Here is a 16,518-nt window from a genome sequence, read left to right on the forward strand (position 1 = left end):
GGCCCGTGAGCCACAACTACTGAGCCTGCGCGTCTGGAGCCTGTGCTCCACAACAAGAGAGGCCGCAATAGTGAGAGGCCCGCACACCGCGATGAAGAGTGGCCCCCGCTTGCCACAACTAGAGAAAGCCCTCACACAGAAACGAAGACGCAACACAGCAAAAATAAATTAATTAATTAATAAACTCCTACCCCCAACATCTCCTTAAAAAAAAAAATACTGTATCCTCTCTAATAAAATCTTGGGCCCCCCAACTGCATGGAAATAAATCATTTAAAGAATAATTCCATGTAAGTGGAACGGGTGTTTTATTTTACTCTTGAATGTTGAAGGTGATCTGCTGTAATGGAATGAATTGCTTTGCCTGAGATTGAAAGGAGAAAACAGAGTGGAACAAATTAAAAAATTGGCAACACTCTTAACCCACCGAAAATAGCCTGCTTCAGAACCCAAGGCATTGTGATTATTTTTACTTGCTTGCAACAGTGAAGAAGGATGTCAGAGGTCATTTTGAACCTCTGCTTTTACCTCTTATGTCTACATAGCGCATGTTTTCAAGTTATATTCATATAAGTTCCAAAATTATTCCTTTTGGCAATCCCATAAAAGCTGTAACTGAGTGCATGTCTCCTCATAAATCCCAAAATATGGAATGAGGAAATGTTTGAATACCATACCTGGGTGTCATACAAGCATTATGAATATTCAGCTGTACTTACTTAGGGCAACAGTAGCCATTTAAGTGAGCAGGTGATATGGGGGCTCTTCCATACATGAGCTCTTCTCCCAGGCAGCCTCCGTTCCTGTGTCACTCCCCTCCTGTGTGTGCCTTGCTGCTGCTTGAGTGCAGTCCTGGCCGTTCCAGATAAGATTTATTATAAGAGGATGGCCCCTAACAACACAAGCCAACTACTTCCTCTGGAACTCACCAAAAGGAACAGTCATCTGTAACCATGCAGGGGAAAACCTGGCCGCACTGGATACATTGAACAGATCAAGGATGGTCTTTGACTATGGTGATTTTGACTTTATATGTTGACTTTTGAACCTAAGCGTCACCTAAGAATCAACTTTACTGAATTAGCATTATCTTGAAAACTCATTTTTTCCACTCAAAAAATACTTATCGTCTACCATGTGTTAGGTGCTGATACAAAATTCTGACTGACCTCAGCAAACTTAGTAGATTCCAAGTGCTTGTTGTGTGCTAAAAGCCTTTTTATTTGCACAGTTGATTCGTTTAACATCCATGAAAATCAGCCTTCAGTGTCCCATCTAGAATATGGTAAAAAGAGATCCTGTATCTCTACATAAAAGTATATTATTCTGCATTGTTCTAATTTCTTACAATGAAGGATTAGGTGACTTTTCTGATGTCATGTGAAATATATCTAGTCAAAGAATAAAATGAATGGTAAACATTGTAAACATCAAAATTCAGGGTAGTGGATGCCTCTGAGGAGAAGGAAGGGTATATGATCAGTAAAAAGTACAGAAGGCAATTCAACTATATGAATAATATTCTTAAGCAGCATTTTAGGTTCATGAGTATTCACTGATTTCTTTATACCTTTTATATATCATAAATTTTGCACAAAAATGTTCAAAGGTGAACCCAGAAGAGGGAAAAAAATATAATGATATATATATATGGGAATGGAAATCAGGTTTTAAAATCCCTAAAATATCTAAGGTCTTTTTCCTGTAACTATGGATGTAAGAAAGAGTTCAGATTCAGGACCCATCTATTTCCACTGTGATGGTTCTCTCTGTTGGTGAGATATTTTCTAAATTATTTTACTTATTCCTAGTTTAAAATGTTTATCCAACATTCAAAATTCATTGCCAAAAAAATGCATTTTGGGCATTGCTCCAAACACTGAGCCCTGGATCTTATACCTAAAGCATTACATCAGTGGTTTCATTGGGGAAAATGGAGAGATTTTCCCAAGAAGGAGGCAGAGGGGGATGATGAATTTTCAGGTTAAAGACACACTGTGATTGGCAAGGGATGCCTGCTTGGAGTGGCCCCTGCTGCGGTAGCATCTGTTTTTACCTGATGCCCATTGGCCTTTGTGACATGAGGTTAGAGAGACCCAGTATCAAGGGATGTTTTCCTAGAGGGGAAATTGGCACAGGACAAATAGAGCTAGAATTTGAAGTCAAAATTGTCTTTGCTAATGTTCCTTCTCTCTCTCTTTCTTTTTTTTTTCTTTTTAACATTTTAACTGCAGTGAAGGGAGCAATCTGACCCCAGCACATCACTACCCAGACTTCAGATTTAAGACATATGCTCCACTAGCATTCCGATATTTCAGAGAACTTTTTGGTATCAAGCCTGATGATTACTTGGTAAGAACCTATCATTTTCCTTCCTTCTCCAGAAATGTGTGACGTCAACATTTTTCTCATAGCAACAGTGACAAGTGGCTTGTGTCTCTTATTTTACAAAGCTCTGGAGCATAGTAAAAGTTCCAAGTTTCATAAGGATTATAAATTTAGCTTCAGGAAATGTAGTTTGACTCTGCAGCTCTTACCTGATAGCTACAAAATGTGCTATGGTAATTGATAGTTGAATAAGTGGGGTATCGGTTGCTACTTCAGATAATTATTCTAACAGATATATTATAATTAGTTATAAAGACTCCTGTGAATTTTGCTGATTGGATTCTGTATGAAAACCTTCCTATTTTAATTGACTTATTTATACCATTTGTCTCAAACCTGCCTTGGCCCACAGCCATTTTCACCTTGACCTACAATTTGAATATGATTTTAAAGCAGCTGGATAGTTTTGTTTTCAACAGCTCTTCATGCCAGCTCTTTCTAGAGGTGTTTTTGTTTGGTACCAGAACATGTATTATCCTTAGGCCTGTCTCTTCTCCCTGTCTGCCTCCTTGCACACAGTGGGTACAAACACAGCCGCCTTATTGTGAGAATGTCTGATGTGACCTCAGAGTTTTACCTTATTCCTATTCAAGAAGCCAGGAGCTCTCTTTCTGTTTCAAGAGAAAAAGTGGTTTATCTCATAATTTGATCACTGTTAACACCCTGGGGCTCTTGAAAATTGGTTTTCAAGAAGCTTTAGGAAGGATACCATCAAATAGTTATTGTTCATCCCATTCTGAACGATCGTAATAAGACTTGAGTCAGATCCTAAAAGAATCCTTTGCAGAGGAAGTACAGCAACATGTGTTACTTCTTAACAGAGAGTATTTAAACTGTATCTTATAATTTGGGTAAGGTATAAATGGTTAACTTCAGAGCTGATTCTGTTCTGGGATGATGAAAACCCACGAATTTAGCTGGGCCCTAAGAAAATAACATGACTTCTGCCTGATGAATGAGAGAATACTGGTTCCTCAAGACACATTAATAAGTCTTCACAGAGCATGAGAACTGAGTAGAAAGTCCTTGGGTGCCCTGCTGCCCTTAAATGTGCACTGATACAACTCAACATCAAAAATAAATAAATAAACAACCCAATTTTAAAAATGGGTAGAGGATCTGAATAGACATTTTCCCAAAAAAGACATACGGATGGCCAACAGGCACATGAAAAGATGCTCAACATCACTAATCATCAGAGACATGCAAATCAAAACCACAATGAGCTATCACCTCACACCTGTCAGAATGGCTGTGTTGATCTCTGCCTCACCACACCCCTTGGATGGAGAGACCAGGTGCCTCTACCCAGCACTACCAACCCTGCCCTCCCAACCACTCAAGTACAACACAAACACACACATTTGCAGGATTGGGGGGTGGGGTGTACCTTAGAGAAGATCCTTTAGTTTCTGGCCATTCTGTAATTACTGAGGGTCACTGTCATTCACGAAACATGTTTGGAGAACCCAGTGGGGTCTTGATATTGTGTTATTGAAAATAAGATTGATAGCTCATCTTCTGCCATACGTTACCAGTTAATGGATTCTCTTCTGACTTACCTTGAGCTCCTGCCAGCCAAGGAGATGCCACCAGACTTGCATTTCATAACACAGATTCAATCAGTGTGATGAGATGGCTGTCTACCCTGAGTAGGTCTTCCTTTAGTGTTCCTGTGGCCGCTGACAGGCAGGCTGGGAAGCCCATTCTTTTATTTAGTCTTTCTCACAAGATTTCTCTCCTTGGGGAAGGCCTTTTTCTGAGCAACAACTCACACAGCTTATACAGTTTCCTAATGAGCCTTTAAGCTGGAAAAGTTACCTTCGTAATGAGGTCAGAGTATTTACAAAGGAGCAGGGGAGACCAAGCTGATGACTTCTCAAAGCAAAAGTCCTCCTTCGTGTACCTGGCAAGAGGTGGTTAATTGATCACTGGGTACTTTGAATACCAACTGTAACTAATATACTTTGCTAATAATTATGGAGAGATTCAAAAAATTATGAGTCATGGCACTCAGAGAACTTAGAATCCAATTGGAATGATGATTTATGTGGGAAAACAACGAATTCTACCAGGCAGTAAATAAAAAGATGGAAGCAAAACAATAAATACTCCAGGATTTCAAGGGAGGGAGAGGTCTCTCTCTGTTGGATTGATGATTAGGGGGGCTTCTTATGGGCATGGCGTAGTTTAACTGTGACTTAAAAATTGCAAGGGATTTGAGTAGGTGGGAAAAAGGGAAAGATGTTGGGACAGGGTATAAGGGTAGGGAGCAGTGTTAGCACTGTCAGCCAGAGATGCAAGTGCATTAAATATTTAGAAGGACTTTGAGTGGTCCAGTATAGCAGGAGGGGAAGGTTTTGATCAGGAAGATTAGAAAGACAGTGCTAGATAATTCAAATAACCAGTTGTGTGTTTTGTGGTTTTTTTGTTTTTGTTTTTTTAATTATAGGAAATTGGTGAAATGTCAAGACTGACTAGATATTTGATTATGTTGAAGTTTTGGGGGTTTTTTGGTGGGATGATGGTATTGTGGTTGTGTTTGTTTTGTTTTGTTTTGTTTTGTTTTTTTGCGGTACGCGGGCCTCTCACTGTTGTGGCCTCTCCCATTGCAGAGCACAGGCTCCGGATGCGCAGGCTCAGTGGCCATGGCTCACGGGCCCAGCCGCTCCGTGGCATGTGGGATCTTCCCAGACTGGGGCACGAACCCGTGTCCCCGGCATCGGCAGGCAGACTCTCAACCACTGCGCCACCAGGGAAGCCCGTGTTTGTGTTTTAAAAGAGGAATCCTTGTCTTTTATAGACACATACTGAAATATCTGTGGGAGAAATGATATGATGTCTGCGATTTGCTTCAAAAGAATCTGAGGGAAGCAGCCAGGCCAATGGTTGAGGGTGTAAAGGAAACAAGGCTGGCCATGAGTTGATAGCTGAAAATAGACACGTTGAAGCCAAAAGATAGACACGTGTGTCAATTCACACACAATGTTAATTAGTTCTCTTTACTTTCGTGTATGTTTGAAATTTTCCATAATGAAAAGTTAGGGGGGAAAAAAAGATGGGATCAGACAGATAAGTGTGCTTTTGTTTGATTGCATTTTCCACCTCCCTTATTAATTGTACACACAGTTCAGTAACCGGACCCATCTCCGGGACCTGCAAGAAACAGAACAAGAGCAGTGGGCCTCTAGCTAAACATGGCTGCCTGGTCCCCAGTGGCTGGGGCCACCCACAGCCCAGGACCAAGGCAGCTCACCTTATTGGTCTTGGAGCTTCTGGAAGCTCACTCTAAACTACTACATCTGAGGAGCCCACCCAGTCATCTGGAGTGTGGTAGATGAGGAAGGGGTCTTTTGCCGGACACAACATACTTCAGAAAGTCAGGTGGAAACTCAGAGACCATTTCTTTTTTTAAATAAATTTATTTATTTATTTTTGGCTGCATTGGGTCTTTGCTGCTGCGCACGGGCCCTCTCCAGTTGCAGTGAGCGGGGACCACTCTTCGTTGTGGTGCGCAGGCTTCTCACTGCAGTGGCCTCTCCGCTGCAGAGCACAGGCTCCAGGCACCTGGGCTCCAGTAGTTATGGCTCGTGGGCCCCAGAGTGCAGGCTCAGTAGTTGTGGCGCAGGGGCCCAGCTGCTCCGCAGCATGTGGATCCCCCCAGACTAGGACTCGAACCCGTGTCCCCTGCATTGGCAGGCAGATTCCCAACCACTGCGCCACCAGGGAAGCCCTCAGAGACTTTTTAACCCAACTCTTCATTGTAGATGAGGAATCTGAAGCTGGTGAAGGGAGGTGCCCAAGGTTACCCACGTTGGGGACTGGAGGCAGAGCCCAGGCCGGAACAGTGGTCTCACCTCCTTCCCTGGTGCTCTTTCCCTCTACCAGTTGGCCTCATGCTTCCCAACCACTAAGTCTCAGACCTCTTATTAGATGTGGTCTCAAGATGGCCACTCCCTAGCCATCAGACTATGAACGGTGGTTATCCATTCTGAAGAATACAGCCAAAGAGGTAAAAGACCCCTAACAAAGCACATTTTCAAAGAGTTGAGGCCAAAAAAGCACAGAAAAATGAATTAAAACATCCCCTGAAAAACTGTGTGAAGAAAAAAAAAGGATACGGTGCAGATCACAAACGCATGCTGGCATCTATCAAACTGGGGTTATCTAAACCCAAATTTGTGAAGATGTACTGATCTAAATGGGAGAGGAAAGGAGAGGGTAACTTTGCGTACGGATTGGTAACTATTGGTAGATTTGATATTGGATCTCTGTGATGTTTGTATTTCTACTTAGTCTTATACTGTTGCATCTGGATTTCAGCCTGAATAACTCTGATTACATTCTCAGTACCATTAAAACTCACCACGTGCGTGCCAATTACAAGTTCATGTTGAAACGTGCATAATTTGGATATAAGACAGTGTGGTGAAGGTATGTCCACGTGCACCGCACAGCAATGCAAATGCTCCTTATTCCTTATTTGTTCCTAAATAAATGCCTCCCAGGGGAAGGCCAAGGGGCCCCAGAGCATTTTTTTCCCATTTCTGCTTGGGCAACAGGCCTTTGGTTCATTTCCTTCTTTACCAGGTGCCTGGGTATTCCCAAATCCAGGGTGATTTATATGATATTTTTCAGGCTCACCAACACCCATAAGAAAGAGAGCGGGGTGAATATTTGACACTGTCGAGGGTAAGAAATGGCAGGAAAAATGATCTCCACCTCACTGTGCAAGTTTACAACGTTAATTTGCCTTGGCAGGTTCCAGCTGGGTTGTACTTTGCATTCTTGCCAGTGGGTACATAGGGAGGCCCTGCAGGAAATACAAGGCAGGGAAGGAACACGTCGGAACAGCTTGCGCAGATGAGAGGGCTGGGAAGGTGCGTCAACCCAGGCGTGTACACAGGGGCTTGTTGATCGTGGCTAATTAAAACGTTCCCATAGCTCCTCTATATTTGCTCTGAAAAGGCAACATTTCAGAGAAGATTGCTCAGCAAGAGAACACGGTAACCAAGTTGCAGGGTGGAAAACCATAGAACTACAGGTGATAATGGTAATAGTCCCAGGTGTTCAGCATCATAATGCTAGTTTATGGCAGACTGATGCTGTGCTAGGAGTGACCCCAAAATGGTTATTAAAATAGGTCAAAACAACAGATTTCTCCATTCATATTCATTTATAAATTACATAATAAAGGAGTATTTGGCAATTAAGTAACCAATGAAATAGCCTCCAGATTGTGTTACTGCTTGTAGAAGAATTTGAGAGTTTAATTGGAAGCAGATGTTCACATCTGAATCCAGTTTTCCCTAGACAGCTCTTCCTGGATCACCCCCTAATTTCTCTATTTGCAGAAATAGATCACCCCCTAATTTCTGCATTCTTTGCTTTTTTTGTACTTTCACAACATTTACTCCTATCCATAAGAAGGTTCTGTGCCAGAAATTCAAACCCCATGGAACAAAAAATCAGAATCCTAAAGGGAGTCTGGGGTCTGCCTTCACTTTTTATGAGAATGGGATCCACACCTTTATTTTCCCAGGTCTCAAATTCATGATTATACAGAAGACCCAGGTTTTTTCTTTCTTTTTTAAAAATTAATTTATTTTCTAATTGAATTATAGTTAATTCACAATGTCATGTTAGTTTCAAGTATACAGCGAAGTGATTCAGTTACATGTGTGTGTATGTGTGTTATACACACACACGTTCTTTTGCAGATTCTTTTCTATTATAGGTATTACAAGATATTGAGTAGAGTTCCCTGTGCTATACAGTAGGTTCTTGTTGTTTATCTATTTTACGTATAGTAGTGTGTATATGTTAATCTCAAACCCCTAACTTATCTTGTCACCCCCAGCCCATCTCTTTTCTTGCTTCACCAAGAATATCTTAGTGTACCTTTGGGTAGCCCTCTTGTCGTGGGTCTTAGGCTGAAACCCTCAGTACATCCTAGGGCACTGCTGGCTCTCCAGCTGTGTGTATGATCATGTAATGAAAAATGGCAACAGCAATGACTAAGTGGTCACTCTGCTTGGGGTTTCAAAAGCATTCGTTTTTAAAACTTTGAGCTGCTGTTGGGTAGATACTACCCTCGTTATTTTAGAGATGAGGTTCCTAAGACTCCAAGATGCTAAGTTCCTCACTCAAGGTCAGAGAGCTGGCTACTGACAGAGTCATGATTTTAGAAACATCAGTCGATTCCAACTCCCAGGCCTTTCCTTCCGCGTGGACTCTGCGCACAGCAGGGAAGGTGCCCTCTGCTTCTTCTTGGCTTTTATAGCATCCTGTGTGCAGTATGAGGACTATTTTTTTTTTTTTTTTAACATCTTTATTGGGGTATAATTACTTTACAATGGTGTGTTAGTTTCTGCTTTATAACAAAGTGAATCAGTTATACATATACATATGTTCCCATATCTCTTCCCTCTTGCGTCTCCCTCCCTCCCACCCTCCCTATCCCACCCCTCCAGGCTGTCACAGAGCACCGAGCCAATATCCCTGTGCCATGCGGCTGAGGACTATTTTTGTTTTCCTCTCTTATCCTCAACTGCTTCATAAGGGCTTAGGCTGCATTGCTGCTTAGCAAGAGAGCTTCAGGAAGCAAGGCTAGAGGAAAAAGAAGGAGGAGGTAGCAGATGGAAGTTGCCAGTGACGCTTAGGAGGGCAGCAAACACTTGCTTCTTTCTTTTCCTGGTGGATTTTGTTTCCCTTACCCACAGTGCTGCCAAAGCAGGTTAATTTAAAAGGTAACATCTAGAAACTTCCTTTTCATCATTCTTCTCCCAGCTTCTCTGTTTCTTCTCCTCCCTCCTTCCTTTTGTTCCTCACTTCCTCTCAGATTTTTCTGTGATGAGGACTGAAATATTCACAAGCCCAGATAAAATGCTTTGGAGGATGTTCAGCCCTGGTGTTTTCAGATGCCTCCATCCTCAAAGTACAGTTCCTTAAGTCCCTGCTTTTGCCTCGCACCAGGGCTCATCTGATCTCACACCATAGCGTCCTTACCTTTTTCTCTGCCCTTAATGTTTCTCTAGTCAATAATTGGGATTTATTAGCTAATAAACACTAAGCTCATTAGCCCAAAATTGACTGTCCTGCTGGGTTGGGGCACTTCTTGGTGAGACAGCTCTTCAGTTGGTAAATTTCAATCATTCATTTGACAAAAATTTATTGAGTTCCTTCTGTGTACAAGGCACAGGTCCTGAACTGTATCAGAGTATGAGACAGTCATAGTTTCTGCCCTCATAGAGTTTTACAATCTTATGGGAACTTGGAATAACTAAATAGGCAATTAAGGTATTTTGTGGTAACTTGTGTGACGAGAACATTCAGTGCCAGGAAGCAGTTGATCTGGATTCACAGAACCAGGGAGAGTTTTCCAGGGCAAGCGCTGTCCAGCAGACACTGAAGGCCAAAGTCACTGTAACAACCTCCTCACTGTGTCTTCCTTTTGTCCACCTACTGTGGGCTCTCAGCACAGCAGATGGCATGGTCCTCTGCTCCAGATGCTGCAATGGCTTTCAGCTCCCCTAGAGAAAGGGCCAAAGTCCATACCATGGCCTATGGCTCCCTATGTGTCGGGTCCACCCAACCCTTCTGGCTTCTTCCCTTTCAGCTCTCCTCCCTGCTCCCTCTGCTTCAGCCATGGCCTCCTTGCTGTGCCTTGAACTCTCCAGGTCTCAAGACCTTAGCATTTGCCCTTCCCTCTGCCTGGAATACCCTTTCCCCAAGTATCCCCAGGCCTCTCCTCAAATGCCACCTTCCTAATAATGCTTTTAGTGACCACCCAGGCCTCATCATTGCTGGCACCCCCTGCCCCCCTTTCCATGCTTCCTTTTTCTCAACAGCACTTGGCACGTTCTGATGTATAAGTTATTTACTTGTTTGTTGACTGTTTCCTCCTACTAGAATATAAGCTTCCTGAGTGCCTGGGACAGTACAGACAGATGCTCAGTAGATACTTTTTAAATGTTGAATGAACACATGAATGATGCATTTCTGGCATACAACTAGAATCATGTGTGAAATTAACCAAATCACCCTGAGGGTTTTCATGAAGAATCAGCAAGCTGAGTATATGTTAAAACTGGTATGTCAAGTATATAAGTGCATACTCATTCTGCCTAAAATACTCTGTTATAATATAATGCTAGTCTAGTTTCTGTTCTCAAGAAAATAAGGGTTTTTTTTTTAGGATAAGTTTTATTCAGTGGTAGTCAACCGGGTAAAGGTAGCATGGAGGTTGTTTCCGATAGAGGAAAATGCAAAAGCCAGGAGTGTGTGGCACACTTAAGAAAATGAGAAATAGTTCTCTGTGTTTACAGGTAGAGTTTGAGGAGAGAAGTGATGAGAGAGAAGGCTGGAGAGCAGGACTCCATCATTCATGGACTCAAATGCTCTCTTAAGAAACTTGGGTATTCTCTTCTTTGTAAACAGTGGAACCCATTGAAAGGTGTGAAGGCGTGGAAGGCTATGCAATATCAGACTATTATCAATAGTCTGGATATGGAAGGAGAAGAAATGTGAGACATCAAAGAGGATGCCCACGTTTCTGATTTGGGGAGCAAAATGAAGATAATGATGCTTCCATTATCTAAGATAGAGGAAAAGGGGAGAAGATGGAGGATGGGAGAGGAGGCAGATGATCTAGAGTCACCACGTACAGTTGTACAGGGTGTGCACTGCCCAAGAACACCTGGCTAAGGTGAAGGAATGAAGACCGGAATCCATTCCTTCACCTATTCACCAACCTGGTCCAGAGCTGCATCTGCCAGGAAAAAGAGTTCTGTCTTTCTAATTACTACAAAGTCACCACAAGGGCTAACCACAGGCCCGAGATGAACTTGCTTTTGAATTTGTTACATGTGCAGTGTTTCTGGTATAACCAAATAGAAATGTCTGTTGAAAAGTTAGGCATACAGGTCTGGATCCCTAGAGAGAGATCTGAGCTGGAGATTGAGAGGTTAGAGTCATTTCCTTGTTGAAACCATGAGTGGATGACCTCCCTTGGGAGAGTAAATAGTGAGAAGAGAATAGGTGTTGGTGTCAAGTGACAAATACACAGTGTGGATCACACCTTCTGTTGTTATTCTGTGGGCACTTGTTGGAAACAAAGCACCTTGGTCAATACCACTGTTGGAGTTGTCTCATTGGACAAATATGGTGATTGTGATTCTGTCATACTGGGGGTGGAAGAGGGCATGTTGTTTCCCATCGTAGAGTATTAAGGTAAATGGATCAAGTAACTGTTTAGAAATCTCAAAAGAGACCTCTTAGCATACGTGGAGTCTTCTTTTAAAGCTCTTGGAGAGGGCTTCCTATTTTAACATGGCCAAGATATGTAACGCTGTGATTTTTCTTCCTTGTATGCATCATACACATTAAATGTATTTCTACTATTTATTTATTTGCTCTTGTAGTATTCCATATGCAGTGAACCTCTCATAGAGCTCTCTAACCCTGGAGCCAGTGGATCCTTATTTTTTGTGACCAGTGATGATGAATTTATCATCAAAACAGTTCAGCATAAAGAAGCAGAGTTCCTTCAGAAGCTCCTGCCAGGCTATTACATGGTAAGTAACTACACATAATTGAAGCTTCGACTTAAGGTTTAATTACTTTCCTCCACAGTTTTCTTTTATATGTTTTTTTCAGTGGCTCTTTGGCATGTTTCCTTGTCTTTGGTGAGCTTTATTTTGCATTTAGAGTGTACTATGACATTCGTTGAATAGATTTTTAAAAGTAAGTAGAACTGAGTAGTAGAGCATGGCTGTTGACTGACTCAGTCCTGAGCTTACATCCCACTCAGCCGTCAGCTAACTATGTGAATAAGGTAAGCTCTGAGCCTCAGTCTCCTCAGTCTTTGGAGGCTGGGAAACACCTATCTTCCATGGTTGTTGTAATAAAGAAAGGATCTAGGATGTAAGATAAAGGAAGCAATGCATTGCAGAGCTCTTTGCCGCAGTACATAGTACTTACATGAGTAGTTAACATTCATTGAGGGCTAAGCTCTGTGTTAAAACACAGCTGTAAGTGCTTTGCATGCAGTAACTCATTTAATCCTCACAGCATCTTGGATACTTCAGTCATTGCCATTTTATAGATGAAGTAGTTGAGACAAAGATAAATGGAATCACTTGCCAAGGGTTATTTAGCTAGTGGGCCGTAGAAGTGGGGCTTGAATACAAGCAGTAGTGTTCCAGAGGCTGCATCTTTAACCCCTGCACCATGTACTGGCATACATTCCGTATTAGCTATTCTTAGCCATTACACTTCAGAATTTAGGATTTCATCGGTTAAATATAACGTGAAAATCGCCTTCCGTGTAATGTTTTAGAGACAAAGAAACAATAACCTAGCCCAGGTGGATTTGCTAGTCATTTAGACCAGATTTTTAAGAAATAAACACTTTTCCTCAGTAGTTTTGTCATTTTCATACCTCTGGTTTCTTTGTACTTTCATAGCGGTTATTAATTTTTTGTGATTGGAATGGCTACAGGGAGAAGTTTGGATTTCAGAAGCCCCAGTTCTGCCATTCATTTGCTATGAGAGGTGATAACTGTCATCTTTGTTTCAAAACAAAATTGATGAAATATGCCACTTAGTATGTAAAAATATTATTTAGTTCCAACATCAGATAAGACAACATTAAATGCTATAAATTAATCCCACATATAAATATAGGAATCAAAACTCTAAACAAAAATATTAGTGGGCAGCATATACAGATTTTAAAAGATTTTGATCCTGAACAAAACTGGGAAATATTTTTTAGCACAAATTGTCTACTTTATGTCAGAGAAAATAGAAAATACAGAAAAGAAAAACAATGCAACCAACTATATTTTTCTCAGAAGTACATATTACTGATATTTTGTATATATCGTTTCAAATATATTCTAGTCATATACACATTTTTAAATAATTTAAAATTGCAGTCAAACTGACAGCACTCTTTACTAATCTGCTAAGTGAGTAAATCTTAAACTTCTATACTTCTAAGCTTAGATAGACTAGTCTCTTTTATAAAACTACATTGTCCAATATCATAGCCATTAGCCATATATAGCTATTAAATTTAAATTAATTAAAATTAAATAAACTTTTAAAATTTAGCTGAACAAGTAATTTTATCCCAATCATGTAAGCTAGTATAACAAACAATAGAATTCATCCCATTAACAAGAAGAAATGTGAACATTACATGGTTGTCCATATAGATATTGAGGAGAAATTAAGGCACTCAAAGTTCAGTATCTTCTCTTAATTCTTAAAATTGGCATGGAAGTTTTTAACATAATAAGTAAATAAATGAACATATACATATTATACATTTATCAGTCTCTAAGAGTTCACATGATGTCTCATGGAGAAGAACAAAAGCTCTTTCACTGGAAGTCATAGAAAAAATAAGGATGCCCTCCATCAATGGTCCTTTCTGACATATTTGCTAAAATTTCTATCAATAACTTTGAGTATAAAAAAAAGAAGAAAAGTATAAATACTGTTCTCTGCAAATGATACAATTGAAAATGAGCAGAAAAAAAAAAAAGAAAATGAGCAGAATTTCAAGAAAATAAACCAGTAGTTTCTAGAGGTAATGAGAATCCAGTAGATTTTTGGGATATATGATAAATCTACAAAATCTATCATATTCCATTATGTAGATCATATAAATTTGGAGGGTATAAGGGGGAAAAAAGAATCCCATTCATGATGACAATAAATTATACTGATTATTATTAGAGAAAAATAAATAAATAAATGAAGACATACTATAATTCTGATTGGGAAAGCAGATATAGTAAGTATAACATATGAACAACAATCCAAAAAGAATTTTTGTACTAAGAACTCAAATACTTAAGTCTATAAAAACAAATGAACAAGACCAATATGAAGGAAACTACAAAATGTTATTGAAGGACATAAAGTTCTGAAATAATGAAGAAATGTGCACCATTCCTGAGCTCAGAATTGTAAACATTTTAATTCCCCCCATACCAACTTATAAATCCAGACTAATTCCAATCAAAAATTCCAATAGGATTTTTTTCCCTGAACTTGACAAAGCTGGTTCATTTGAAAGTGAAAACAAATATTATTTTAAGCACATTTTAAAAAACAAACAGTGGAAGGCAAAAGTCGACAAACTTTTGGACAAGGAATGACAAACCATTTTCAGGAAAAAAGAAAAATGGTGGGCCTGCCATAACGTACACCAAAAATATGTAAATCTATAGTAATATTAAAGATGTGGCTTTAGTACAGTTCTAGACAGAAAGATTAATGGATTCAAATAAAGTGTCCAGAAATATTTGACATTTTATTGTATGATATAGGAGGGACTTAAACACAATTGAGAGAGGACAAATGGTTACCCATTTCGGAAAAAAATTAAATCCCCTATTTCAGATCTTTCCCACACACAAAATTGCTTCCAGGCAAGGGAAACAAAAGCAGAAATAAACAAACAGGACTACATCAAACAAAAACACTTTTGCACAATGAAAGAAACTATAAATAAAATGAAAAATGAATGAGAAAAGATATTCAGAAGTGGTATATATGATAAGGTGTTAATATCAAAAATATAAAAAGAAGGGACGGTCCAGGATCATGACGAGTTACGGCGGGGATAAGGGAGGAGGAGGGTGTGGGCTGCTTCTTCTAGATGCTAGGGAATGCAGCTGGACCTGGATCCAAAGGAGGCTCTCCATATCAACAAGTCCTAGAGGACATTGCCCAGCTGGAGGACCGAGCAGAGCGCAGAAGGCCGGCCACCCTGTGCCTTTGGATTAGAGAATTTAACCCATCTACACGTAAGGATCTTGGTGCTCAGGCGAGATGTCAGGCCTGAGGCTCTGAGGTGGGAGAGCCGAGTTCAGGACATTGGACCACCAGAGACCCCCAGCCCCACGTAATCTCAATTGGCAAGAGCTCTCCCAGAGACCTCTGTCTCAAAGCTAAGACCCAGCTCCACTCAATGACCAGCAATCTCCAGTGCTGGACACCCCATGCCAAACAACTAGCAAGACAGGAACACAACCCCACCCATTAGCAGAGAGGATGTCTAAAATCACAGTAAGGTCACAGACACCCCAAACCACACCACTGGATGCAGTCCTGCCCACCAGAAAGACAAGATCCAGACTCATCTGCCAGAACACAGGCATCAGTCCCCTCCACCAAGAAGCCTACACAACCCACTGAACCAACCTTACCACTGGGGGCAGACACCCAAAACAACGGGAACTATGAACCTGCAGCCTGCAAAAAGGAGACCCCAAACACAGTAAGTTAAGCAAAATGAGAAGACAGAGAAACACACAGCATATGAATGAGCAAAGTAAAAACCTAGCAGACCAAACCAATGAAGAGGAAATAGGCAGTCTACCTGAAAAAGATTTCAGAGTAATGATAGTAAAGATGATCCAAAATCTTGGAAATAGAATGGAGAAAATACAAGAAATGTTTAACAAGGGTCTAGAAGAACTAAAAAGCAAAAAAACAATGATGCACAACACAATAAATGAAATTAAAAATTCTGTAAAAGGAATCAATAGCAGCATAACTAAGGCAGAAGAACGGATAAGTGACCTGGAGGATAAAACAATGGAAATAACTACCACAGAACAGAGTAAAGAAAAAAGAGTGAAAAGAATTGAGGAGAGTCTCAGAGACCTCTGGGACAACAGTAAACACACCAACATTCAAATTATAGGGGTCCCAAAAAAAGAAGACAAAAAGAAAGGGTCTGAGAAAATATTTGAAGAGATTATAGTTGAAAACTTCCCTAATATGAGAAAGTAAATAGTCAAGTCCTGGAAGCGCAGAGAGTCCCATACAGGATAAATCCAAGGAGAAACATGCCAAGACACATATTAATCATCGACTATTAAAAATTAAATACAAAGAAAAAATATTAAAAGCAGCAAGGAAAGAGCAACAAATAACCTACAAGGGAATCCCCATAAGGTTAACAGCTGAAATTTCAGCAGAAATTCTGCAAGCCAGAAGAGAGTGGCAGGACATATTTAAAGTCATGAAAGGGAAAAACCTACAACAAGATTACTCTACCCAGCAAGAATCTCATTCTGATTCGACGGAAAAATTAAAACCTTTACA

General features: G+C 40.5%; 1 protein-coding gene across 9 annotated transcripts in view; it reads left to right on the forward strand.

Annotated features, from left to right (window-relative positions):
• PIP5K1B (phosphatidylinositol-4-phosphate 5-kinase type 1 beta) overlaps window positions 1–16,518 on the forward strand; it is a 330,062-nt gene that overhangs the window by 174,222 nt on the left and 139,322 nt on the right. For all 9 annotated transcript variants that reach the window (XM_073806188.1, XM_019934739.3, XM_073806189.1 and 6 more), the window contains 2 exons: window positions 2,235–2,352; window positions 11,811–11,963. In XM_073806188.1, the coding sequence (XP_073662289.1) occupies window positions 2,235–2,352; window positions 11,811–11,963 (271 nt within the window). The remainder of the gene's footprint in view (window positions 1–2,234; window positions 2,353–11,810; window positions 11,964–16,518) is intronic.

The sequence above is a fragment of the Tursiops truncatus genome, chromosome 6 (assembly GCF_011762595.2).
Source record: "Tursiops truncatus isolate mTurTru1 chromosome 6, mTurTru1.mat.Y, whole genome shotgun sequence".
NCBI classification, from domain to species: Eukaryota; Metazoa; Chordata; class Mammalia; order Artiodactyla; family Delphinidae; genus Tursiops; species Tursiops truncatus.